This window comes from Henningerozyma blattae, chromosome 1 (assembly GCF_000315915.1).
Source record: "Henningerozyma blattae CBS 6284 chromosome 1, complete genome".
Classification (NCBI taxonomy): domain Eukaryota; kingdom Fungi; phylum Ascomycota; class Saccharomycetes; order Saccharomycetales; family Saccharomycetaceae; genus Henningerozyma; species Henningerozyma blattae.
In genome coordinates this window covers 774769-800952 of record NC_020185.1, presented here as the reverse complement: position 1 = coordinate 800952, position 26184 = coordinate 774769, and the positions used below count along the sequence as shown (strand labels likewise).

Here is a 26184-nt window from a genome sequence, read left to right as displayed (position 1 = left end):
AATGATAATTATAGAAATTAAAATAGGTGCTTATATATTGGCGAATTATACAGAAAAAAAATCTAATCTAATATTTACATGCTTTCCATTTCTAAGGTTGCTTTCTTGCAACCAAAGATAAGAATATATATATATATACATACATTATTACCATACCTGAGTACTTTGCTTCTATTATTCCTTATGTTGTTGGGATGATTTATTTTTAGACGACTTTACCAATATTTTATCACCGAATAATTTAAAATCTTGCATATACTGTCTATCCAAATTAAACTCGTGTAAAATTGCAGAATCAGTCAAACCCAACTTTTGGATTGCCCAATAATATCGTTCTGCGTTATCTCTTCTTAAATATCTTAGTATACTTTGCCTTTGTTGTACTAAAATTCTTAATCTTCTAATGTTGGCAAAATCTTTGTGGTTTGCTTTAATATGCTTTACCATAAAAAAAATTCGAATAGTCATACATGCTGCCTGAACTTCACTTGAACCAGTATCTCCAGGGAACCTTTGAAATTCTTCTCTGGCATATTTCAATGCTAGCTTCATAGCATTTGAGCTATTTGAATTCTTTAGATTCAAAATTCTCAATATCGCTTCTCTCTTTAATGCTGTCTCATTTTCTTTATCTTTTGACTTCAATTCATCACTTAAAGATGATAAATGAAGTGATTCTGCTGGATCTACAGCCGCAATTAATTTCTCAACCTCTTCAATATTATAGCCCATTGATAGTTTGCCAGGCTCTTTCAATTCTGCCATAATTCGTGTTATAAAAGGAACATCCTTCCGTCCTAGAACTGGATCGACAGTTTCTAGCATATTTGTTTTGCTAGAAGCTTGTTTTGCCTCATTTTTTTGGCGTTTCTTCTGCGCTTTTAAGAATTTAATAGCTTTTGTACCATAATTAATGTTGGAAGTAGAAAAATTTCGAAGTGGTAAAGTTTTGACAACTTGAACTTTTAAGCCACACTGCCAACTCTGCCTGAGCATATCGAATAGCTATTAATAATTTATTTCAATGTTATGTTGAAAACTGTTACCTTCAGAGTTATAATATCCAAATGTTATACTGATTTGTTGGCTATTATATACTTGAAGTTTTTACAGTCTAAATCATTGTTTAGCTTTTTTTTGATATCCAAATTCTTAATTTTTAAGTTTTAAAGGGTTACACGAAGTATCTCAACGTAACTAATGATTTTCAGAAAAAAAAGTAATTTTTAATTTTCAATAGAAAACAATAAATTAATAATAAAAATATCTAGTAAATCCAGTTATTTGATGAAAAAAATGGATTATTCAATACGTTCGATAATTATTAGAACCCCTTTATATATATATGGTTGACAATATTAATATCTTTATATTATTATACTACTAATAACTCTATCAAGCACATGTGAATATCACGTGATTACATCATATTCAATTTCCCGTGAAAAATTTTTTTGCGATGAGGTCCCTCTCGAAAGAATTTGGCAAGAAAATACAAGATTTATATTTGATTTGTTAAGACATCTTTTTGATATTTATATACCCATTTATGATATTTTAAACGTGTTTTGGTTAACTTCTCAAAACACTATTCCAAATCATATATACAAAAATGAGCTTTAGAGGTGGTAATAGAGGTGGCCGTGGTGGTTTCCGTGGTGGCCGTACAGGCGGTAGACAATTCCAACCACAAGGCCCACCAGATTCTGTTCTAGAAATGGGTGCTTTTTTGCATCCTTGTGAAGGTGACATTGTTTGCCGTTCCATTAACACTAAGATTCCATATTTCAATGCACCAATCTATTTAGAAAATAAAACTCAAATCGGTAAAGTTGATGAAATTCTAGGTCCATTAAATGAAGTCTATTTCACCGTCAAGTGCTCTGAAGGTGTTCAAGCTGCCAGTTTTAAGGAAGGTGACAAATTCTACATTGCACCAGACAAATTATTACCAATCGAGAGATTTATTCCAAAGCCTAAGGTAGCAGGCCCACCAAAACCAAAGTCTAAAAAGAAGAAGTCATCTGCACCAGGTGGTCGTGGCGGTGCCAGAGGTGGCCGTGGTGGCTTTAGTAGAGGTGGCTCCAGAGGTGGCTCCAGAGGTGGTTTTGGCAGAGGTGGTTCCAGAGGTGGCTCTAGAGGTGGCTTCAGCAGAGGTGGTTCTAGAGGTGGCTTCAGCAGAGGTGGTTCTAGAGGTGGTAGCCGTGGTGGAAGATACTAATTTTAAGACAATTTGGTTGATTTCATATTTGCTCTTTACTTTTAAAACTACTTTCTCTTTAAAACTTTTCACAAGAAAAAAAATATAAATTAAATTAGAAAACCGAAGATTCCAGGTTCATCGATTTTATTCAAAAAGTATTATCATCTTCTTATTTTCACATTTTAATGTTACCTTCTGTATAATAAATTAATGTTTTGTGTCCATCAACTTTTATATATATATACGTATATAGATTACTTATTTCTTCACATATCCGCATATATCTAGATATTTCATCATTTTAAAAAATATGATAAGTTATTAATACTAAATGCCCGTCATTATTGATGCAAGAAAAAAAGTTATTAGGTATCTTATTACAATTTCTTCTTACTTAAATTACAGCTTTCTAATATTACTGATCGTAAAAAATCAACACCGTACCGTTTTAAGCATTTTTTGTTTGTTTCTGAATTAGTTAATATTAACCTAGGGAAAATTGGCAACTCATCCAATCGTTGATCTTTCAATTCTTTTTTGAATGAGTCAAGATGCTTAATCTTATCAATTTTCGTAAATACAAGATCATAAGCTATTCTATTCGTCGACAAAAAATCTATCATACTACTATCCCACTTATTGATACTTTTCTCAGCTGAAATCAACAGAAACACTCTACAGAGTGCTTTTTGCTGTTTAAGATACTTCATTACTAAATCACCTTGATCGACACTACTATTTTGTCCATAACCTGGGGTATCAATAATATTTAATTTATTTCCAATAGTAAAGCAATTCAAAGTCTTAGTAAAACCTGTCTTTTTAGAAACTTTTGCTACTCGATCTAAACTATTAGAATGTAAGTTTGTCACAATATTATTCAAAAGTGTAGATTTACCACTGTTAGAACGACCTAAGAAGAGTACTTCTGGTTTAGGGTGCTTAATTCTGTCTATTAAAGAAAATAATTTATCAGGATCTGAATTTGCCCAAGCAAAGTCTACCTTACTACTATTAAAAAAATAATTTGCTTCATTAATTTCACCATCTGTTGGGTATCTATAAACTTTGTTTATTGATTTATTTAGGTCATTCCATTTATATATCGATATTGATTTTTTGTTTGTGCTTTGAATTGTTTTGTTCTTAACTACATCTTTCTTCTTTGTTTTAACAGAGGGAATTGCAGGGCCAACCCTTTTTTTCGTGGTTAGGACTATATTTTTCGTAATTGAAGTTAATGTTTTCATTATTAGGATCTTTCAGTCGTCCTAAACTTATCCTATAGAATGAGAAATAATGAATTGATTAAATATGAAAAAAATACTCCGCAATAACTTAATCGAAATACAAGGGTAGTAGTTTCGTTGAAAAAACTACGAAATTATAAAACTGATAAAAATGGGAATTAAACTAATTATATTTTATATTAATATTGAGAAATAAATTGTAAATTTACATAAGGTCAAAAAATTTAAAAAAAACTTGTAAAAATAAATATGCATAAAATAGAAGATAATGAAATGTGAACAGAATTTAAAGTAAAAGTAAAACAAACAAACTAACAAACAAACAAATGACTGACCAAATAAAATGAATGAATTAAATCAATGAAGAAATGGGTATATTTTATTTTATGCAGAACCAAATAGATTTCCTAAGTTCGCATCTTCAGTGTTTGGGTCATCCAAAATATCACCTGCTGTGTCTTTATTCTTTTGAACTAATCTTTCTGTCGCCTTTTTAATGGTAGCCTCACGTTTCTCTTGTCTCCTTCTCTCAACAGTGGCATGATCTACACCCTCTGACTCGTCTGTATTATAAATCTGCTTTATTCTATCAATGAATTCAACCATTAAAGCTCTCTGCTCTTTGAAACCAGTAGTATCCCGTAAACTTTCATATAATGAATTTATATCATATCCATTTGATAACTTATATAAATAATCTCTTGTTGATTCGTATTTTTCACATAAAGTTAAAAATAATGAGATGAAAACGTGTAAAGCTTCATAAAAGGAATCTTTAAATTGATTTTTAGATAAAATGTTTAGTAATAAATTCCTCATAACTTCGACAGTGAAGAATTCATCAACCGTCATATTAATATCAACTACATCGGATAAACATCCTTTCATAACTAAAATAGCATTGAATGAACATTTACTATCTTTAAAGGACATCAAATGGTTTAATAATTTTAAAAATGGAGCTAGTACATTTACATTTTCAAAAATAATTTTTCTCATTCTTTGTTGAGTTGGATTAATCTTCTCTTTCGTCATTGAAGTAGTATTTTGACCAACACAATCCATCATGATACGAACTACAACGGTTGTTAATTGTCTTAATAAATTTTCTTCCAAAATTTCTTCAGTCATTTCATCTTCATCAGTTGGGACTGGTGTTGCATCTACAACATAATCATGCTTAGACCACTTTTCTACCAAGATAATATCTAAGGTATCGAAGAGTTTTGGCAAGAAATTGATCATAAATTTTGGAGTAGCATCCTTTGGGAAGTTTTTCAATATTGGACGTATACCAATGTTTAAAATATGCTTCCAGCCATGAGTTGAAACACCCGGACTTATAATATCTGAGGATATCAAAATATCACGATTAATGGAATTATTAATATTGGTATTATTATTATCATTAATATCATTATGATTGCTAGTATTATTATTAGTGATATTATTGCTATTATTCGTCTGAGGTTTATAAATAGCAATTGAATTCATCAATAAATCTGGAGAATCATCAATTTCATATAATATATTTCCTAAAGATGATATAGCACTTAAGACTAACAAAGTATATTCTCTCGTATATCTAACAATATGACCTACCGAATCTGCAAAATCTCTTAAAGTGTGCATTGCTTTCATATGCTCATCAATAAATTCATCTTTTGATTTTGTTGAAGTACCAGCTTCCCAAAATCTTTCAATTGTTGAATATTTCACAAAAGTTTGAACGGTTTCAGGTAAAGTTTTCCAATTATCGGGATCATGATATGCTTGTAATTGATATAATAATCTCATTATATAAGGTAAAATTGGAACAATACGTGGTTTCCATAAAGATTTTAACATTTCGAATTCTTCTTCCTTTTTAACACTCTGCATTGAATAATGAATGAACATTCTTGTAGCTCTTACTGGGAATAATGCTTGCCAATGTTTTGTTAATTCTGCTTTCAATTTTTTACCTTCATCATCAATTTGAATTGATAAGAGATTACTATTTTTATCTATACCACGTCTATTAAAATACTCTGCAATTTTTACAATTCCTAATCTTTCCATAAACCAAGGTAAATCTGATAATCCCATAACTGTAGCTTGGTCAGACCAAGCAATCAATTCAGGATCTACTATTTCAGCAAAACGTTCTTCCTTTCTATCAAGAGATGATTTTAAAATGATTGTTAAAAGAAAAGATTTAAAAGATATCTTTTCATGATAAGATAAATTGGGTAATATTTTTGTTACCACTCCTTCCAAATCAGGATAGATTTTCTTTAAAGATTCTGGCATTAAAAGTGCCATTCTATTCAATTCAATACCACATGCATAACGAAGATCTCTTACTGCTTCTGATTGATCACTTTTATTATCCAAATCTATTTCTGGATAATCCATAGTTGCACTCGTAATAATTTTTTCTAAAAGTGTAAATAAGACATTATCTTTTAACATTGTTAAGAATAAAGCGAAATTTTGGATTTGTTTTTTTAACAATAAAGGTTCTCTCAAATTCAAGGCGATTAATTGATTTGATAATAATTGTAATTTATTTAAAATGTTATCTAATTTAGAATCATAATCCAATGTATTTGTATACCAAATTTTCCATCGTATACAACCATTAATAAAACATTCTACTATCATAAATTGTGATAAAGCACTCAAATACGGTTCTGTTTTTGAATCTAGAAAAGTGGAATTCAGGACTTGTTGACCATAATTGGAACTAAAATAAGTATTCAATCTATTATTCAACCAATCATACGTGTAATCGATTGACACACAAGAAATTAGTCTAATTATATCTCTTATTCTTTTTCTATAGGTGGAACAAAAATTTTGGAATTCTGATTTTGATTGAAAATCAATCTCACTGAATTTTTTAGAAATATGATTATTAATTTCTTCATAATAAATTAAGGAATCTGCTGAGAATTGTAAAAGCTCTGGTATGACCAAATTTTTCAAATATGGTAAGAATTCATCTGTTCTTAAACATGAACACCACAAATCAAGCGTTAATCCGCTTACAATTAAACTTGGATTTTTGGTTGCTCTCAGGATTAAATTTAAATATTTTTCAATTTGATTATTATTATTTTTAATTTTGAATACACAAACATAAAGACAACTAATCATATCAACAAATTTTTTAACAATTGGATATTTAATTTCATCAATTTCTACAATTGGGTTGAATTGTAGATTATCATATACTTGATTTAAAAGATCCATATTATTAAAGACTTTATCAACTATGGATTGATAATGTTCTTCGTTGTTATAAGGTCTTGTTAAAAGAATATGGATGGAGTCCAAAGCCATTGATTGAGCCTTTGGTATATTGCTTGCACAACATTGTAATAAAGTTTGTAAAGTATCATTTTTAATTAGAATTTCACTTAGAGGCCAATTTAAACAGGTCTTTAATGTTTCTAATAATCGAATTACATATTCTGAATTGTTTTGGATTAATGCATTATTCAACTCTGAGATCCACAATTGGAACCACCCATCATTATTTGATTTAAATAGAGTCCATTTATCTGTGAATTTATATTTTGTGGCAAAAATATCCATGGGGGAAATGATCATGACACATAGAGGTTGAATGACAGTCATTCTTTTCAATACGATTAAATCTTCCAATAGAAAGACATCTTCAAAAAGAATTCTAAATATTATTAATGCCAGTTCTCTAGAGGCTTCATTGATATTCCACAATTCGTTTAAGTTGGCATCCATATCTACCCAAGAATCAATCAATTCTTGATCATCGGGAACTCCCTTTTTCAATGCTTCACCCCAGGTTCTCTTTGTAATCTCTACCCATAAAAAGGCCAATTTTTCTTTAATATATCTAGGATCGTTATTCGTAATAGAATAATTCAATTCAATGACCCATTTCCTAATAGTAATTTTTTTCAATTGATCATAATTGTTCCAATTTTTCTTAATTGAATCAGCCAATAGACTTAACCCAAAATGTTTCAATATAAAGTTGTTTGGATTGTTCAAAGAAATGTTGTAACCCCAAAAGGGTGATTCCTCATGTAATTTAATCTCTTCCAAGAACTTCTGAGCCTCGAGACGTTGATTATTATTGGAGCTAGGATCGTAGATAAGTTCTAAAGCCCCAATGATTTGATCTGCACCAGTAGAATCCATGGTCAATCACAATTGATGAAGATGATGAATAGTGATAATGATAACAATCTGTTACTCCTGAAACAAATTAAGCAACTATATGACCATGTATTGTCGAACGAGCAATAACGGATCACCCTAGATCTTACAGATATAAAACAAATGAGAACGTTCAAAAATATGAATTGGTGATAGAATCTTAATAGTCAAATTATAGTGATTGTAATTTGTCAAGAAGATTGGCTATGAGTTTCATTGATGCCATAGAGACAGGATACTTTACGCTATCTGATTCAAGGATTGTGAAACTAATTTCAGTGGTACGAACACGCTCCACTGGCTATATCGAGTCGCTTACTAGTCGCCACCTTTTGAAAAACAAAAACAAGACGAATTCGCATTTTGAAAAAGGGCAGCATAAAGGACAGAAAAATATGGTGAAGTGTAGAATCGAACACAGGAAATGCTGATAGCATTCTCTGTTGTCGCGTTTGCAGTACCGTATCGCAGTCACAACTGTAGTGACAATAAGAAGTAACTAAAAAGAATAGAACTAATTTTAGGATCGTTTGAAGTATGCGATTCTTTATCCGCCAACATCACGTGATCGTTGAGAATTTGAATGCTCACGTGCATTACCCGGATCTTTTAGTTTACCTATACGTCACGTGGAGATCCAATATAATAATGATAGTATAACAAATGCTAAATATTCCTAACAATTTTATCAATTAACAATTCATATCACTATTTTATTGTTATTATTACATTTTATATAGTACACTAGTATTGCTTATATACCTACACTAAATATCCATCAACTACCATGCTTAATCCCCTAGGCATACCCATTGGCAATGTACCGAAGCATATACTCTTCCACATGGTTTGTCCCTTCGTACTCGTCCTCTTTTACTACTGGTTGTTCATCTACAAAATCTTCTTGATCAATATCATCGTACTCTTTCATTGCCAAATTGGCTGCCTTCACATCTGCTTCATCTTCAGCTTGTGCCAATAATTTTTCTACATCACGTTCACCTTTATCTTCCTGTAATATAGGCTTATCATCGTTCACAATACCTTGTGTAGCTTCATTACCCAATAATTCTCGTACTGATAATTTAGTGAAATAATCTGTAGTAAATTCACCTTTTTGAATAATCACGTTATCCAATTCTCTCTTTTGATTAGCTTTTTTCAAAATATTACTTTCTATAGTATGATCACTAACAAAACGATAAATATGAACATCTCTAGTTTGTCCAATTCTATGACATCTATCTTGACATTGTTTATCCATAGCTGGATTCCAATCAGAATCATAAAAGATAACTGTATCTGCACCCGTTAAATTAATACCAAGACCACCAGATCTACTGGATAATATAAAAACAGTTACTCGTGAATCATTATTAAATCTTTCGGTTAAAATTTGTCGATCTTCAATCTTGGTAGCACCATCTAATCTCATATACAAATAACCATGATAATTTAAAAATTGTTCCAGTATATCTAATACTTTAGTCATTTGTGTGAAAATTAAAGCGCGATGTCCCTCATCACTCAATTTTTGTAATAGCTTATATAATTGTTGTAATTTACCACAATCATATTGAAGTAATGACTTATCAGGAAATGCAATAGTCAATTTCGTTTGTAGTTGATCCAATGGATTTTCCATCGTTCGTAAAGATTTGATCAATTTTTCCTTATTAAAATCTTTCATCTTACTTTCATCATTAACACCTAAGCTAATCTTACGAATATCTAATGTAACAACCTTAGGTGTAATGACAGCATAGTTACTTATTATACCTTTATTTTCGATAATTCGAGTCTTTAAAGGTTTAATCAAATTATTATCAATTGGCAAAGCTTTATCAATATTTATCATATTGATTAGGTTCTTACTGTATATGACAGTTCTATCACATTTCAATTGATTTAAATATTTTAAAAATTTTAATTTTTTAATTTGCCTCAAATATTTTTGATATCCAAATCTATTGAAAAATTCATTTGCCTTTGATAAAATAATTTTGGATTCCTCAAATGTTTCTTTTAATTCAGCAATACTTTTATCAAATTCATTATTACATTGATTTGTTCGAATACTCTCTAGGTGATAATCCATTACTTGATTACAATTATTAGTAATTTGGAAATTCAGTTCAATATTTTTATTATCATCACCCAAAAATCTTTGGATTAACTGTTCTGTATCATTATAATTCCCCACAATCGATTCTTCAACACAAAATGAACTAAGAACAGGTCGAACTTCAAATAGATCAGGATGATTACATACCTTTCTTAGTTGCATTAGACAGTTAACAATAGACATAAAGTTACCACTTGCTAACGTTTCTTTAGTCTTGGTACGTGACATAAAATCATCATACAGATATCTTTGTCTCTTAGATAAACGGCAATAAACAATATGTTCATATTTACCTGGCATTTGCTTTTCAACATCTGCTTTTAAACGTCTTAATAAGTATGGACGTAAAACTTGATGCAATTTGGAAATAGTCTTTGTAGTCTCTGAATCGTATTCTCCATTACCTAAGGTATCAGCACCACTACTTGTCTCTATTATCTTATCTACTGGACGACCAAACCATTGTTGAAATGCTTCTAAATTTGCAAAACCTGAAATATTTTCTCCATTACTAACAGTTTGAGGCATTAAAAAATAAAGTAAAGACCACAGTTCTGCTATATTATTTTGTAGTGGTGTACCTGTTAATAATAATCTTCTTCTAGTATTAAAATTTAATAATGCTTGCCATCTTGTAGATCGGAAATTCTTAATATTATGAGCTTCATCTAAAATCATATATTCCCATTTTTTTCTTTTAAAAGAATGCTGATCTTGTACAACTAATTGATAAGATACAATACAAACATGGAAGGCGTCAGGTTTATTCCAACCTTTTCGTTTTTCTTTACGTTGTTGAGGTGACCCATAGTATGTTAAAACTTTAAAACCGGGTGCAAATTTTTTAAATTCCATCTCCCAATTTAGTAAGACAGACGTTGGTACCACAATTAAATGTGGCCCCCAATTCTCTTTCTCACAAGCCAAATAGGCTAACAATGATATTGTTTGAATAGTTTTACCTAACCCCATTTCATCTGCTAAGATCCCATTAGTATTGTTATTGTATAATGATGCCAGCCAATTTAAACCTTGCTTTTGATAAATTCTTAATGTTCCTCTTAATAAACTTGGAATTGGAACATCTTCCACAGTTAATGGATCCGTCTCTTTATCGAGACCTTGTAGATCTTCTGATCTTTCATTAATATTAGATTTTTGAATTTGATTTTCTTCGTTTTCAGTACTGCTAGTGTTATCAATAGTATTATCAATATCTTCTGTAGTATTTTTAGAGTTTGAGACAGTATCCACCGTTTCGATAAACGAAGCATCCTTTCCCAGCTCAGAGCTGGTAGTTTCTCCATCGGGTCTAGATTTGGGTGTCGTCCTATTCTCTATTTTGCCAGGCTTGAGCACGTCACCATCAGTTACTGTATAAGCATCTTCATCAACATTATTATTATTTATTGTCCATTCTTCATTGTCATCAGAATCTGTTTCTACTTCATTTTTTGATAGTAACGCACCAAGTCCAATATTTGCTTGATCAGCGACTTCCTCAGAGTCATCGGAATCATCGGAATCAGAATCTTCAGTTGTAATTGAAACATCAGTTTCAGAATCACTAACTTCCGGTAGTGAAGATTCGACAGCTGTAAGTTTTAACATAGATTCATTTTCAGTTCCATTATCTTGATTTTTGTTGATATTTTTATCTGAATGTAATTTTGAATATTTTTCTTTTAGTTCCTCAACAGTCAGTTCTTCATCGTCACTCTTATTATTCCTTTTATCAAAATCTTCATCTGAGGAGGTAATATTATCATCATTAGATAATCCTTCATTTAATTCTTCATTATCACTATTTTGAGTAGATCCCCAATTATTCTCATCACTACCATCACTGTCATCACTGTCATCATCTGCATCTGTGTTTGCAGTAGATGTTATAGTAAATGCTCTGTCATGCCTCTTACTTAATTGGGCATCTAATAATTGAGTACTTTGCTCTAACATTCTACTTAAATGTTCCTTGCCTTCGATTTTCTTCAATTCTTCTTCTTCATCTTTCTTTAATACCCTATAAGCCTTTTCAGCCAGGTTCCATCTTTTCTTTACTGCTAGCATTGCATTCCTAGCCAATAATCTTCTATGTTTTTCAGCTTCTCTTAATTTTCTTTCATCAGCACCTGCAATATGTTTGAAATGTTGTTCAATCATTTGAGATACTCTTCTTGCTCTTGAGATTTTAGCTCTTACATTACTTTGGAATAATTTGCTCAGATGAACACCTTGATTCAATAAATAATCAGGATATGTTTGCAGGTTTTGTTCTTTATATAAAAATGATATTGGTTCTGGACGATTATATTGAATTTGTCTTGCATCTTTAGTAGTGATTGGCTGTAATGAGTCTGTTTCTCTATCATACTTTAAAGCACCACTTCGTAAACCTTTTCGTATACCGGCTACAACCTTTTTCTGTTCATTGATGTATTTATTATATTCATCCAATGTTATATCTTCATCTAATGATTTATATGATTGTAAATATTCATGAAAATTATCAAATTGTGGGTGGACAATATTCATTGGATTTGTAATGGTTTGTTTTGGTGGATTTACAAATAATTTTATCTTTGGTCGCTTTACAGGCGGTTCGTAATCGGAATTATCATCTTCAGATGAGGAAGATGTGAAATAATAATCAAAGTCATAATCATCTATAATATTTTTTGCGCTATATGGCTTTGCTACTAATCGAAATTCATTATTATCAGGCGAATTTGATGATTCTTTTTCTTCAATTTCTTCAGTCTGTTCAATCTGTTCACTTTTTTGATTTTCTTGAGTTTTTTCATGTCCATTAGATATGCCATTTTCAAGTATATTAATTTTTTGTTCTTTATCAATATTTTCAGTTTTTTCAAATAACTTTCTATTTACATTTTTTTCATTTACCTCGTTATTATTTAACTGTAGTAGATTATTTAGGTTATTATCGGATTTGCTTATGTGATTAATATTGAAATGTAAATTATTTTTCTTTAAATTTAAATTTAATTGGGCATATCTCTTTTTCACTAATGGTGCAATCTCCCTTAACCAATCTGAATCTTCTGTTAAATCTTTTTTAGAATTTTCTTGAAGTAGAGACCTAGTACTTGATGCCCTTAAATTTCTTCTGATAGGTTTCTGATCCGAATTTTCTATTTGTTTACTATCTTTTTCATCTAATCTATCAATATTTAGACTATTCAAATCCAAGTTATTATCTTTTATAAATCTCTTAAAGTTTTCAGATTCATTTTCAAACAATGGATTAAATTCTGCTAGAGATATAAATTCCTTTAAGTGGAATAGTTCATTGCTTAACAAATCATATTCTAGTTTTAAATCGGTTAATCTTTGTTGTTTAATCTCATTTGGTGACACATTACTATTGTTCAAAGTATTATGGGCATTATTAATTGTTTTTCTCTTTCTTGTATGTCTAGCCATAATTTAATATAAAAAAAGATAGGTTTCCCGCTGGGCTAAATATATAATAGAAAAAAATTAATACAAAATGCCTCAATTCAGAATGCTAATGGCGGATTTTTATAAAAAAAAAGTATCAGTAGAATGGTAAATGGTGTAGGAATATGGTACAATTATTTATATTTATCTAGGATATCAAAAAGATTACTTTTTTTGGTAAAATGTGATTTTTTACAAATTGACCTTATTATTATCGATAATTTTCGCCACTGATGAGTTTTTTTCGTATTTTGTATTTTTCTCGCCAACTTTATTTTTTTCCGACAATTTTCCGAAATAAGGTAAAAAAATTCGTTCAAAATGATTTTGGGATGGAAATGTATTAATATTGAAAAATTGGATGATTTAATCTTTAAGCAAATAAAAAGTTCAATATATTTAAAACATAGAAGACCAGTTTTGACTACTGCCAAGTTTATGATTATCTTTTTTTCATGAATTTTTCTAATTTGATTTATTTTAAAAATTCAAGGATTTAAAACATTGAAGAAGCATCCAAAATATCACTTTGAAAAGCGACTCAACATTCCCTACCTTTTATATTCTCTATTTTATTTTTTTAAGTTCATCTAAAGGTTAAGCTTTACCAATGGCTTTTAGTTGAGTGATAGTTGATATGTATTGAGTTATTTTATTCTCTATATGATTAAACTTCATCTTGGAAACGCGAAGCACTTTCCTGCTTCGGGATGCATAAACGTATAGGTAAAACAATTTAAAAAAAAGGATCTACCAAAGCATTGCTGTCAAAAAGCTATTCATATCTAAGCTAATAAATTTTATTTGTACCGCCTAATTATGCATCAAACAATTATTATCTAGGTAAGATCATGCTCTTGGCTGATGTCCTATATACATACTACTTTTATTATTAATTAATCTATTTATTATTTTTTTTTCTCTCTTTGGATAAAGTAGTTAAGGAATATAATATAAAATGTGTATCATATCAAATTAAAAATGATTACTCGAAATGCAATTTGTGGGGTAATGTTAGACTTATTAATATTGTGCTTGTGCTTCTAGGACGTTTTGTAGAAGCGAACATCTATTGGCATTACTACTAACATTTGAAGAAGATCTTCTTTTTCTGGTATTGGAAGTCTTTGCTGCTTTACCCCAAGATAGCCTAATCTTGGAGTTTTTGATAGACACTCCTTTCATCTTATGAATCGCTAATTCTGCTGCTTTTCTAGTCTCATATTGAACAAACCCACATCCTTTACCAAAGGGAATCTTCACATAAACTATTTCTCCAAAGGGTTGGAAAAGGGAACGTAATTCATTTTCAGTAACGAGGGAGGACAGGCCACCTATAAATACTGTTGTATTTGTTGGATCTTCTAAGGAGGAAGACGAAGATGATAAGGAATGTGAAGAAAATAATAATGGCGAAGGCGAATTTGAATATGAATGTGACAGAGTGTACTGTTTTGTGAATTGTAATATGGTTAATGGTAAAGCAGATTGGCTTAGATGGATCCCTTGTAATTCCACAAGAATCTTTTGCATCTCAATACCTTCTTTAAACTGAATTAGGGCAAGACCCCTAGAAGCTGATGTGTTTGGGTCTCGAAGAATCTCAACAGTATCGAACGAATGATAGCCCAATTCCAACAGGAAATTGATGAAGGCAGTTTCATTCAATTGTAAGGGTAGTCCATGCAATAACAACGTCGACTCAACATGATACCTATTCAATATCCAATATAAACCTGTAATGACTCCTGTAGTAAGTGAGAATTGGTTCGAATAATATCTGCTTATTGCCCGGGATGCTTCTGTATGGTTTGTAAATTCTAATAAACAATATGCACCGGTCCCACCACAAACTCCACCAACTTCAAACATCTCACACGACACTAACAAGAAACCAAGATTGGTCCACAATTGCCGCACCATAGCCCCGTTCCAACATGTATTTGCCGTGCTCATAAGTATCGTGTGGCTATCATTCGGCCACAGATGTTGAGTATCACCATACTTGAACGTGTCAGTTAGCATCATTTTACCATGTGACATGTTATGCTGTTGAACAAGTTGCGCATACATACATAAATTCCTTCGTATATGTGGCTTCTCATCCTGCATTGCATGGTTCTTATATACTTTACTTGCCCTTCCTCATTATCCGTTCCAGCCGCCTGTTATTTTCACCTGCTCGACGATCTGGCTTCACGCCCTAGCATGCTGCTCAGACATTCCCGCACACATTCAGCAACTATATCTGGCTGTAAATAAGTCTTGTTATTTCTGACTTTTTCACTTTTTTCATCAACATGTGCTTCCCATTTAGTATTTTTTATTCAGGCTCGACGCGGGGCTAACCATTTTGGGCCTGCGTAATTGTCTCGTTGCCCAGGCAATTAGTTGTCGCTGTTTGTGGGGAACGCTACGACCAACGCTAGATTACTATGCACTTGATGGATACTATACAGATGACGTTACAATTATCCTACGGATCTATATATATCTAAGTCCAGATGACGTGGACGATGCTTCTTTGTAGGCCGAGACTGATGTGCTACGGCTATAATTGGTCATCGACACCGTAAACCGTGTCCAGCAATTGGATTAAGGAGTTTGCGCTTTTGCCCGGTGGCCCACCAGAGGAAACAAGTAGTTTACATTGCTTGCGAATTTCTGATAAGTACTGTTGTTTGACAATAGCTACACGGGTTGTGCGGTCTGTGGCAATGCTGACATTGGTAGTTCCATTGCTATTATCACCTTCTTGGGAGCTATTTTGGGTCAATTCACGGGCAAATAACTTTAAATGCTCGTACGGCTGTGGAAATTGAGGGATAAGGTATTGATTTATAGTTTCGCTAGCTTCATTATCGTTCCCTTCACCTTCTGCAGCACGCTTATTTAAACAACCAGTCTCAATCAATGCACATAAAGCATCTAGGTGACTACAAGTACTTTGGGCATCTCTTTTAGCACTCTGTGCGATCCCAGCTGCATGATTCTTTCCATTTTTTGACCATCCTAGTATATTGAAGATTCCATCGATCAATTTATTCCACGCTAATCGACAAATTTCTTCCCCACAATATTTCAACATCATTTTTAAAAATTTTGTGGAATCCAGCTGAATAGCAGTCACTATATGTGTCATTGACATACAAATATATAAAATAAAAACACGACAATGCAATTGTAATACTTGTGAATTGTGAGAACCAATCTCATGGAACAGATCCAACGATGCTGCACGAACTTGTTTAGATTCATCGTTTATAAGTGGTATACATTGCGTTATTAATGGTGCCATTATGCTAGTGTTGATAATATCTGGAATATTGTTTTGGAATTGTTGTAAAGTTTCCTTACGAACAACGTTATTGTGATGCTTTAACAATGGGAATCTCTTGGAAAGATCACCATGATCATGGATCAGGTGTTGGTTACGAATAGAGACACTACGTGTGGAAAAAGACGTGTCAGTAGCATTAGATGGTCTTACAGGCCCTTTACCGACTTTTAGTTTTTTTTTTTGAAAATCTTGCTTTTTAAGCTTTTGCTTTCTTGTACTTTTACCCATATTCTCTTGCTATTTTTCCCTCTTTTACCTTTTTTTATTCGATTATCTATCTAGTAATCATTCTTTTTAACTTTTCATTTTTTAAAGCTCATCACTTTATTTTTACTAGTGTATGGAAAATTTTCAATAATTAGCCCGAAGCTGCAGCATTTACAAAAAAAACTTTAAATGAAACAGCTTAAGGAAATATTAAACCATTGACAAATTACCAATAAAGAATGCTCAATGAGAATAATTATCCCAAACGAACTTTTCTGATTGTGAGTGAGACAAGTATTTGATGAAACTTTCAAGTTTTTATGACAATAATTAATCTCTTTTGAGTGCATGAAGGGTGCAAGGGTGTAAATTACCCTTATCAGATAAAGAAAAAAAATGTAAAAAATAAGATGCGTTAGGTTATCCAAATAATTCAGTTAATTATATAAAAACACATTTTTTTTAAATACCAATTACTGGAAATATCAGAGGGATAAACTACAAAATTACATAGTTGTAACATTAATAAAATGAGTTCAAGAGTGTTAAAGAAATTACAAAATGACGATGCACTATTAGATTCAATTCTATCTAGTCATGAAGCTAAAGAGAATCATATTTCAAAAGAGAATGTAAATAAAAATTCATTAAATAAGAAACCGAACTTCAATAATTTCATGTCCTTGATGGATGATGAAGAAAATGAAGATAACGCTGATGAGTCAGGAAATGATGAAGATGAGGAGGGATTGATTAAAGATAAAGAAATTAATAACATTAATTCAACTGAAGATGAGTTAACACCAGTTAAAAAGTTTTCTTTACCTACTAAATCACAAAAGAAGAATTTGAAGAAAAAAAAGAAAGCAAAGAAATTAAAGAAAAATATTAACCAGGATAAAGATGAAGAAGATGAAGAAAAAATTAACGAAGAAGATTCTGATTTTGATGATATGTTGAGACAATTTCAAAAACAAGATATATTAAAATATGGAAATATTTCAAATCCAATTAATAGACAAGATTCTGATGGAGATGAATTTTTCTCTATGTCTGAAACTGAAGATCCAGACCATGATGAAGATTCACTATTTAATGATCTGTATGATGATCCCGGCTTTTCTAAATTTAAACCTCAGAATATTAAAAGATGCAGTAAATTCTTTAACGATGATTTCAAACTATTAGATCCACATACTGAATTCAAATTATTATTTGATGATTTATCACCCGAAGCATTAGAAGATATCGATTCACTATCATCTACTTCCATTTCGCCACAACAATTAAAACAAATCCAACGTCTACGAAGATTAGTAAGAAATTGGGATGGTAAAGATCATAGAAATGTTCCGAATGGTCCAGGTGGTAGTACCCATAAATTACAATTTACTAAAATTAGACAAGATTGGCTTCCTACTCAAAGAGGAGAAGTATGCATGTCTGCATTATCAGACAATGAAATTAGAGATTGGCAATTATGGCAAAGACCATCTGATTGGAAAGAAGTTATTGAAGAAGATATGAAAATATGGAAAAAATATGTTACTTACTATAAATTCACTCCTTTAAACGAGGAATTGAATAAGAAATCTATGACAGAGTTTTATTTATCTGTTGTATTACATCCTGATCACGAAGCCCTTACAAATTTAATCTTTTCACAGTTTCCTTATTATGTTCCAGGCCTTTTACAAGTTAGTTTAATACTTATTAGACAAGGTGATAAATCAAATACAAACGGCCTTTTACAAAGAGCTTTATTTGTATTTGATCGTGCATTAAAGATGAGTATTAAATTTGATGGGCTAGCTTGTCAATTACCATACACATATTTCTTTAATAGACAATTTTATTTGGCCATTTTCAGATATATTTCTTCTTTAGCTCAACGAGGTGCTGTAGGAACTGCAGCTGCATGGTGTAAGGCATTATGGTCATTTAGTCCATTGGAAGATCCTTTAGGTGTCCGTTATTTTATTGATCATTACTTACTTTTGAATAAAGAATATAATTATTTAATCGAATTATCCAAATCTCCATTAGTTGATACATACTCTCAATGGTTTACATTAGGATTATCATTGAGTACTGTTTTAAGTTTTTTGAGTATCGATGAACCGGAATTGGCAAAAAATGCATTAAGAAAAGCTTTTAAATATAACAGCGTGGCATTAGCTTATTTATTTGTTGAGACTCTAGCAGGTGAGAGATCACTAATTAAAGGGTTAAACATCGATGAAGACCTAGCATCCAAGATCGAAACTAAGGCTTATATGACAAGATTTCCACAACTATGGACTTCTCCAAATGATATTGCATTCTTAAATGCTGAATTGAAAAAATTACTAAGAGAATATCAAGATAATAAATTTCAAATTTCAATTGTTCAACATAACTATAATTCTGATGAAGATAGTATTGACTCACATTTTTTCATTAAAGATATCCCAATCAATTTATTAAGATTTGCTATTTTATCTGGTGAATCTTCAATAATGGGATCTATTCCAGAGGAAATTTGGTCTGATTACAAAGTCTTCGAATTTGATGTATTACCTCCATGCCAAACTACAAGAGAATCTAAAGATGCTTTAGAATCAATTGAAACATATATTGATGAGAAGCATCTTGTTGAATCTCAAATGGCTAGAGCTCAAGATGAAAATCTTTTGAATCAAATTAGACAATTGTCACTGGAACAATTTCTCGATGAAAATCCAAATGCGGGTTTGGAATAAGCAAAATATCTTTAAATATAGAGCAATATTGTTTTTATTTTGATCCTTCTTTTTCTTTTATTTTTCTTTCTTTTTTTATAGATTATAGATTTTAATAGGGAATAAAGGCAAAACATGACTAATTTTTAAGTGATTTATAATGTGTTGTTACATAGGTGGGTGTATATATGTTTGAATACATGCACAGATATATATAAATATCTTTACCAATTAATCTAGATGTATCATAGACCAATTCAAACGAGGTTACTCAACTAAGTTGAATCGCTGAAGTTAGGAGTGACTATGAGCAAAAAAAAAAAGTAAAATACTAGTACTTTGAAGAAAATACTAATTCTAGTAATACAATAGTTGAATTATTAAAATTAAACATAGTAAAAAAGGTGACCAGAGAGAAAAATTGAGAATGCTAGATGATAATAAATATGGAAATAAGTTATCAAAGTCGTAATATTGTATGATTATTAATTCACTCATTTAATTACATCATGATGAATCATTAGGTAAAAGAGCCTCATCGACAGTGGGTTGTATATTAAGTTGGGAGACAGTTGTTGAACCTTTATTATGTACAGGTAAAGTATGATCATTTTTAGTTGATGAAGAATTCTCTACTATTGGATTTATCTGACGATTTGTAGAAGTGCTAATGGAAACAGATTTGTAATTATTCGAATAAATTGATTTTTCTTTGTTAGAGGATTGAGATGAAGCTCTTTGTATTGAAGAAGGCTTTGTGATCTTGTGAGATTTATGAATTTGTTGATGTAAACCATTTGAAGTATATTTACCACGACGTCTTTGTGAAGAATAAATATTGGCTTGATTATTATTGCTACTAGTAGTTGCAGTAGAAGAATTGTTCTGAGGAAATTGCTTATTAGTGCTTGAAGCAGGCTGGTTTAAAGTGTAAGGAGATCCTAAATTCATCATATTATTTGGATTAGGTGGAGGAGGTTGACCCCACATACTACCTGCTGCCATCATATAAGAATTTCTTGCAGACATGGGTGTATTTCTATAAGGTAAATGATATGGATTTGCAAAATTATTTGTTGCAGGTTGCATCGCTTGAGTTGGCATAAAACTCCAATTAACATTTTCTGCTTGTATATTGAAATAATCTTTATCATAATTGTCTTGAAATGGAAATAATTCGTCATAACCACCAGTTGGATAAACGTTGCCACTAAAATTCCGATCTTGATATTGAAAATCCATGACTGGAGGATTTAAATTCATGGAATTATAATTTTGATTTGGGTATATATTTGGATAACCTGTTGAAGGATTATATGGATTAGAAGAATATTGTTTTGGATAAGCAGAATTTAATTGCTGTTGTAAGGGGAAAGTAGGTTCTTCAATAGTTAAAACTTGTGGTTTATAAGAAGTATTTTCAGGTACAGAAATATTTGAATCATCGATAGAATTTTTTCTACTAATACTCTCATTAATCTTTCTATGAGAAGGATGAGGTTGTAAATAATTAATATTATGTGTTCTTTGTTGTGGTGTTTTCAATGATCTTAAATTTTGGTTTACAGAATTATTAGGATTATTCATGTTGCTATTTGGATTATTATTTGGATTGCTTAAATTATTATTTGAATTATTATTATTTAAGTTATTGTTATTTGAATTATTGATATTCGAATTACTATTATTACTACTACTATTATTATTATTATATGGATCTTGGTAGGAGAACATATGAGATCTGGTTGCCGATAGTGGGATTTGATGAGTAGGTTGTTGGACTAAAGGATAATTATAAGGTTTAAAATTTGAATTTGCTGGAGATACAATCGATTGCTCATCAAATAATGCTGGCATGGCATTATCATATAACATATTTGAAGGTAAAGAGAAATTATCTGGTGGAAAATTCAAATTACCATTTGGATTGTTATTTAGATTAGTATTTGGATTGTTATTATTGGTATTTGGATTATAAAACCCATCGAAACCTTGATTATGAACATTATTTTCTTCTGGATATTCTATTTCTACGGGGAAATAATCCAAGGGGAAATCATTTTTATCATTTTTGGTGGAATTTAAATCAGTAGAAACCTCTTCTTCCAGTTCCATCGTTTGATACATTCCTGAATCCTGTGTTGAAGGAGGACGAGTAGGTGGAGAGATTGAATCGTTATTATTTTGAGTATTTGTCATTGATGTATCAATTCCAATTTGACTTGTATTTTCTTGATTAGAATTAATTGACGTCTGATCCTGTTCTTGTTTAATTAAATTTAAATTTTTATTTGAATTTTTATTTTCCAATTGATCATTATTAATTGTTGCGGTAGTTGTAGTTGTTGCAGTTGTTTCCACAGGTATCATATCTAATAAATCTGCTGATGAACTATTTAAAGTTGAATTAGTAGTTGAGAAACGTTGTGATTGGACATGATCTGAGACTTGATCAAACAATGTTTTTGAAGAATTGATATCATAAGTGAATGATAAAGAAGGTTCATTAACTGGTTTTGTTGTTGATTGTTGATTTAGACCTTCTCTTTTCAAATCTCTTTCTAATGCATCAGCAAACAATTTATCATGAGGAACACTAAACCAAAAAAATACTTTTTGCTTTTTTTGAGTTTTTAAACACATATTTTTGAATAAAAAACTCAAGAATTCTGATTTTGGTTGTTCTAAAGTTGCATCTACACCACATTTTAAATTTCTTAAATCTGAAAATATACCTTCTTCGAATTTTTTTTTGTAAATGATATCTCTACCGAATTTTTGCATTCGATACATACAACATTTTACAATATCTGTACCTGTGATATAATATAAGTTATTCCAAAAGACACATGATACGAAACCTTGGTCATTGTTTAAATAATACCTTCTAATGATTTGGTTTTCTTGCCAGTTAACAGGTGCGGTTGCTAAGAAAAATTTCAAGTCTTCAATCAATCTTAAAGATTCTTCTATTTCTTTTGGAGTGGTAAGTTGATTAGATGAATCTTTAATAATATCCACTTGCAAAACTTCTTCTGTTCTATTACCAACCCTCATGATTTGTTATAATAAATGTTAGGGTGTGTGATTTTTCAGGTATTGAATGTTTGTAACAATGATAAAACAAAAATATAAATAAAGGGGAGGGGGGAGACGATTTGAATATGAATGAGTGAATTGGGGGAGGGAGGATGTTTTCAATTTTGTTATAGCGAAGAAAAAAATTTTTTGAAAAAAAATTAAAAGAGATTGAATTAGTTTCACAAATGTGGATTGCAAAAAATTTTATGTTTTAAAATTTGGATGTAATTTTCAAGAATGTATTAGCATAAGGTAAAACAATGTAACAAAAAAGAAACAATAAAAAAAAGAAAATTAAAAAAAAAGAAAACTACTGAAAAAAAAATAATAAATTCTCTAGTAACAATTTTAATTCTTTTTTTTTCTTAAAAAATTCTCTTTATTTTTTCTTTTGGTTAATAACAAACTGAAATGAAATTAAAGTATGGGAGATTCAGGATTGTTTTATAAAAAGAAAAATAAAAAAGTAAGAGAAAAAAATATTTGATTAATAAATATATTGGTATTAGAAGGTTTGAACAGAAAAAAAAATAATAGAAATGAGAGGACTAGTTAAGGAAAAGTGGATGTGCTTAAAATTGTAAAGAGCGAATGAGTGAGAGAAAGAGTAGTTGATGGTGATGGTGATGATGATGATGATGATGATGATGATGCTGATGTTTTCAATTTGTTTTCAGTTTCGTTTCCGCTTCATGATGGAACAAATTTTGAGGTTTTTTTTTTCTTTAAAATTGTAGATATGAAACGATAATAGAAATAATCCGAGAACGAAAAAGTCTTGTTCAAAAAATACATCGGTGTTTTGGTTTTCCTTTCGGGTTTACGTTTCACCATTTGAGACAAATTGGAAACTTAAATTTGTTAAAGCGATTAAGTTTGGACAATTAAGTTTGATGAATTGTTTTAAAGGGAATGGGGTGGAAGAAGGGACGTTTAATATGCATAGGATATAACTTGACAATTTTGCAATGAAGTAGGTTTGTGAAGTATCGAATGTGAAATTTTCCAAGTATAATAAAAATGGTTTCGTTGAAGAGAATGCTGATTCGATAATTTTGAACAAGTTGTGTTGAGAATTTTGAAGTAGCGGTGGTGGAAGTGGTGATGATGATGATGATAGTAGGGATAAGAAATGATTATTTCTTTGATGGAAGTTATTTCTTGTAGATAATTGAGTTTTGCTGTTGCTGAAATAGGAGGATTCGAACTGATGAGAGTATAGAGTGTTGAATTCATCATTGGATAAGTAATAGAACAATTGAATGAAATAACAATCGTAAAGAATTGTGTCTAGGGAAAGAGCAAGTAATTTATAGGAGGGATGAGTGATGTAATTCTCGGAGAGAGTGGAATGCAATTCTATTGTGTTTCGAGTATATCTTTTTGTATGTGAGGAGTCTTCTATTAGGACGGGCAAATGAGTGGATGGAGTGATGTGAGGGGATAGTATGGACAGGGCATGCTTTGAAGGGGTGTTTGGGGAATCTGTAGGCAATTGTAGATTATTTTTGATTGCTAGAGACAATTGAACAAACAAACACCAAGGATCGGTGGACAATTTTAAGGTGGAGGAATTGTATGAGTAATCAAAAGTGTTGTAAGTAGCCAAGATAAATTTGTTCGCGGCTGGGTCTGTGGTGGGGTCTGCGGTTGATTGGAAATAAAAAGTTTTAGATTTTATCTCGGTTGACAATGCATCGTCTGAGTTTGAGATCGGAGGGTATGTGTATAGAGGGAATTTTATAAACAAAGATTTAAGGGGGTTGGGGCAATGCATTTTATATGTAAAATTGTTTTTATTTTTGCATAGTGATAAGCAAAGTGGAAAATCCTTCGAATTTTTTTTTTTCTATAGAGAAAAATTTTTAAATTTTTTTTAAAGATCACCGAAACGAGAAAAAAGTTTATAAAGAGATTTGTAAAAAAGAAACGTATAAAATATATATAAAAAAAGGCAACAACCTACTTGTGTACTCTATTTTGTTTTTTGAAATTGTCCTTGCTGATGGAAGGCCCCTTCTTCAACGACTTGGCAATCAAGTTCTTGGCATTTGATTGATCGAGTTGCTTATCGGTGGCGAGTTTTTCGAACTTGTTGACCAATTCGTCTGTCTTGTTCATGTTTAATTTGACTCTTTTCAATTCTACGAGGATGGGGGACATGTCGTTTACGTTGAGCATCTTCATGTAGGCGAAGATGAGGAGGTTAACAGGTATGAGGTGTTGTTTACTAGTTTTAATTTAGCCAAGGTAGTGGCTTGAGGAGTGTTGGAGGTGGATAGAGCGAGCAATTTTTCATCAAGAGAGTGTTTGGTGAAAGAGTTGATATTTTTTTTCAGTATGGAGAGTTTGTTGTTGAGATGGTTGATGTAGGGTATGATTTTTTTTGATTCTGAGTCCATTGTGGTGGGGGGGGGGGGGCTTGGACGGATGAGCTTGGACGGATGAGCTTGGACGGATGAGATGAGATGAGATGAGGCTTATTTTTTTTCTAAATGCAATAGCAATTACATCGATGGAATTCTGTTAAATTTTCCAACACTCCGATAACGCGAGATTCTGAAAAATGAAAAACAAAAGATGAAAAACCCCTATGCTCACAAGAGTGAGGTAAGAACTGGATATAAGTGGTCAGACAGTGGATATCAAGAACTTATAGCCAGGAACAATGCATGTCGTATGTGTGGGCATAAGTATCAAAGGTTTCCATTTTTGTATTATAGATCCTTTAGCATTAAAATATTACGAAAATAACGATCCAAAGTATTTTCTGATATAGTATAAAGAAGTAATGTTCACACTAAAAAGGAAGATCTATATAAAATTCAGGAAATAGCCAAAGATGAAGAAGAAAGACAAACTTTGAAAGGCACGAACTAGCTTTAAAGTTTAACAACAAAGAAACAATGATCCTAGACAAACATTTAAAAGAAATAGCCAAATTCCCAGCAAAGGATAAACAACACTACAATATTAAAACTAAACATAATAAGTGAAGCATGGGAAGTGGATCTGGAGGAGACAATAGCAGACGCATTTGGTGAACCTACTTTCTCTATGAAAACCCCGCAAGGTTTTAATACATAACCAGAGGCGTTAACCACAAAGGAGTATCCAGCCCCATTTAATAATAAACCAAAAATAGATGAACATATGGAGCAATATGGTTACAAAAGGAGTGGTAGCACATGAAAGAAATTGGTGTAGATACTTGTGTTTTAGAATAAATAATCGAAACTATCGGACTCTAAGAGCTCCAATGGGTTATAAGAATTCACCACAGTTTTTCACATATTTACTAAACTATGTTACTCCAAATCATTTAGTAAAGTATATTACTATGTACGATATCCTAATAGCAGCTCCAAAAGAAATCATGAAAGAAGTGACCCTTGAGACGATTTAAACATACGCAAGGCATGGGTTAAGATTCTTAGCAAAGAAAATGCAATGCAGTCAATAATTTGCCCGACCCAACTACCAATAGAACAAGACAGATTGAAATTATTTCCCACAACTACACATGAAATTAGTCAACAAAGAAAGACGGGAGAGACGAAAGAATTTGGAATTTACAGCACACCCGTCCAAAGCCGTGGATTCCCGCC

At 31.3% G+C, this 26184-nt stretch overlaps 11 protein-coding genes across 11 annotated transcripts; 2 read left to right on the top strand and 9 right to left on the bottom strand.

Annotated features, from left to right (window-relative positions):
* Positions 1-174: 174 nt before the first annotated feature.
* MRPS28 (mitochondrial 37S ribosomal protein uS15m) lies at positions 175-996 on the bottom strand (the record flags this gene model as incomplete). The annotated part of the gene is made up of 1 exon (XM_004177606.1): positions 175-996. One exon carries the CDS (start codon positions 994-996, stop codon positions 175-177), a length of 822 nt encoding a protein of 273 aa, XP_004177654.1.
* Positions 997-1612: 616 nt separating this feature from the next.
* On the top strand, positions 1613-2221 carry GAR1 (H/ACA snoRNP pseudouridylase subunit GAR1; the record flags this gene model as incomplete). Its single annotated transcript, XM_004177605.1, has 1 exon — positions 1613-2221. One exon carries the CDS (start codon positions 1613-1615, stop codon positions 2219-2221), a length of 609 nt encoding a protein of 202 aa, XP_004177653.1.
* Positions 2222-2580: 359 nt separating this feature from the next.
* On the bottom strand, positions 2581-3453 carry MRX8 (translation initiation/elongation factor MRX8; the record flags this gene model as incomplete). The annotated part of the gene is made up of 1 exon (XM_004177604.1): positions 2581-3453. The coding sequence occupies one exon, from the start codon at positions 3451-3453 to the stop codon at positions 2581-2583; it is 873 nt and encodes a 290-aa protein (XP_004177652.1).
* Positions 3454-3837: 384 nt separating this feature from the next.
* Positions 3838-7623, bottom strand: MSN5 (karyopherin MSN5; the record flags this gene model as incomplete). The annotated part of the gene is made up of 1 exon (XM_004177603.1): positions 3838-7623. The coding sequence occupies one exon, from the start codon at positions 7621-7623 to the stop codon at positions 3838-3840; it is 3786 nt and encodes a 1261-aa protein (XP_004177651.1).
* An 817-nt stretch (positions 7624-8440) lies between these two features.
* On the bottom strand, positions 8441-13210 carry SWR1 (chromatin-remodeling protein SWR1; the record flags this gene model as incomplete). The annotated part of the gene is made up of 1 exon (XM_004177602.1): positions 8441-13210. One exon carries the CDS (start codon positions 13208-13210, stop codon positions 8441-8443), a length of 4770 nt encoding a protein of 1589 aa, XP_004177650.1.
* A 1041-nt stretch (positions 13211-14251) lies between these two features.
* Positions 14252-15340, bottom strand: TBLA0A03300 (uncharacterized protein; the record flags this gene model as incomplete). Its single annotated transcript, XM_004177601.1, has 1 exon — positions 14252-15340. The coding sequence occupies one exon, from the start codon at positions 15338-15340 to the stop codon at positions 14252-14254; it is 1089 nt and encodes a 362-aa protein (XP_004177649.1).
* Positions 15341-15779: 439 nt separating this feature from the next.
* On the bottom strand, positions 15780-16796 carry IPI1 (Ipi1p; the record flags this gene model as incomplete). Its single annotated transcript, XM_004177600.1, has 1 exon — positions 15780-16796. One exon carries the CDS (start codon positions 16794-16796, stop codon positions 15780-15782), a length of 1017 nt encoding a protein of 338 aa, XP_004177648.1.
* A 509-nt stretch (positions 16797-17305) lies between these two features.
* On the top strand, positions 17306-19516 carry RQC1 (Rqc1p; the record flags this gene model as incomplete). The annotated part of the gene is made up of 1 exon (XM_004177599.1): positions 17306-19516. One exon carries the CDS (start codon positions 17306-17308, stop codon positions 19514-19516), a length of 2211 nt encoding a protein of 736 aa, XP_004177647.1.
* A 486-nt stretch (positions 19517-20002) lies between these two features.
* Positions 20003-22552, bottom strand: TBLA0A03270 (STE domain-containing protein; the record flags this gene model as incomplete). Its single annotated transcript, XM_004177598.1, has 1 exon — positions 20003-22552. The coding sequence occupies one exon, from the start codon at positions 22550-22552 to the stop codon at positions 20003-20005; it is 2550 nt and encodes an 849-aa protein (XP_004177646.1).
* Positions 22553-23396: 844 nt separating this feature from the next.
* Positions 23397-24353, bottom strand: SAM35 (SAM complex subunit SAM35; the record flags this gene model as incomplete). The annotated part of the gene is made up of 1 exon (XM_004177597.1): positions 23397-24353. The coding sequence occupies one exon, from the start codon at positions 24351-24353 to the stop codon at positions 23397-23399; it is 957 nt and encodes a 318-aa protein (XP_004177645.1).
* A 185-nt stretch (positions 24354-24538) lies between these two features.
* Positions 24539-24763, bottom strand: LRP1 (Lrp1p; the record flags this gene model as incomplete). The annotated part of the gene is made up of 1 exon (XM_004177596.1): positions 24539-24763. The coding sequence occupies one exon, from the start codon at positions 24761-24763 to the stop codon at positions 24539-24541; it is 225 nt and encodes a 74-aa protein (XP_004177644.1).
* Between the last annotated feature and the right edge of the window lie 1421 nt (positions 24764-26184).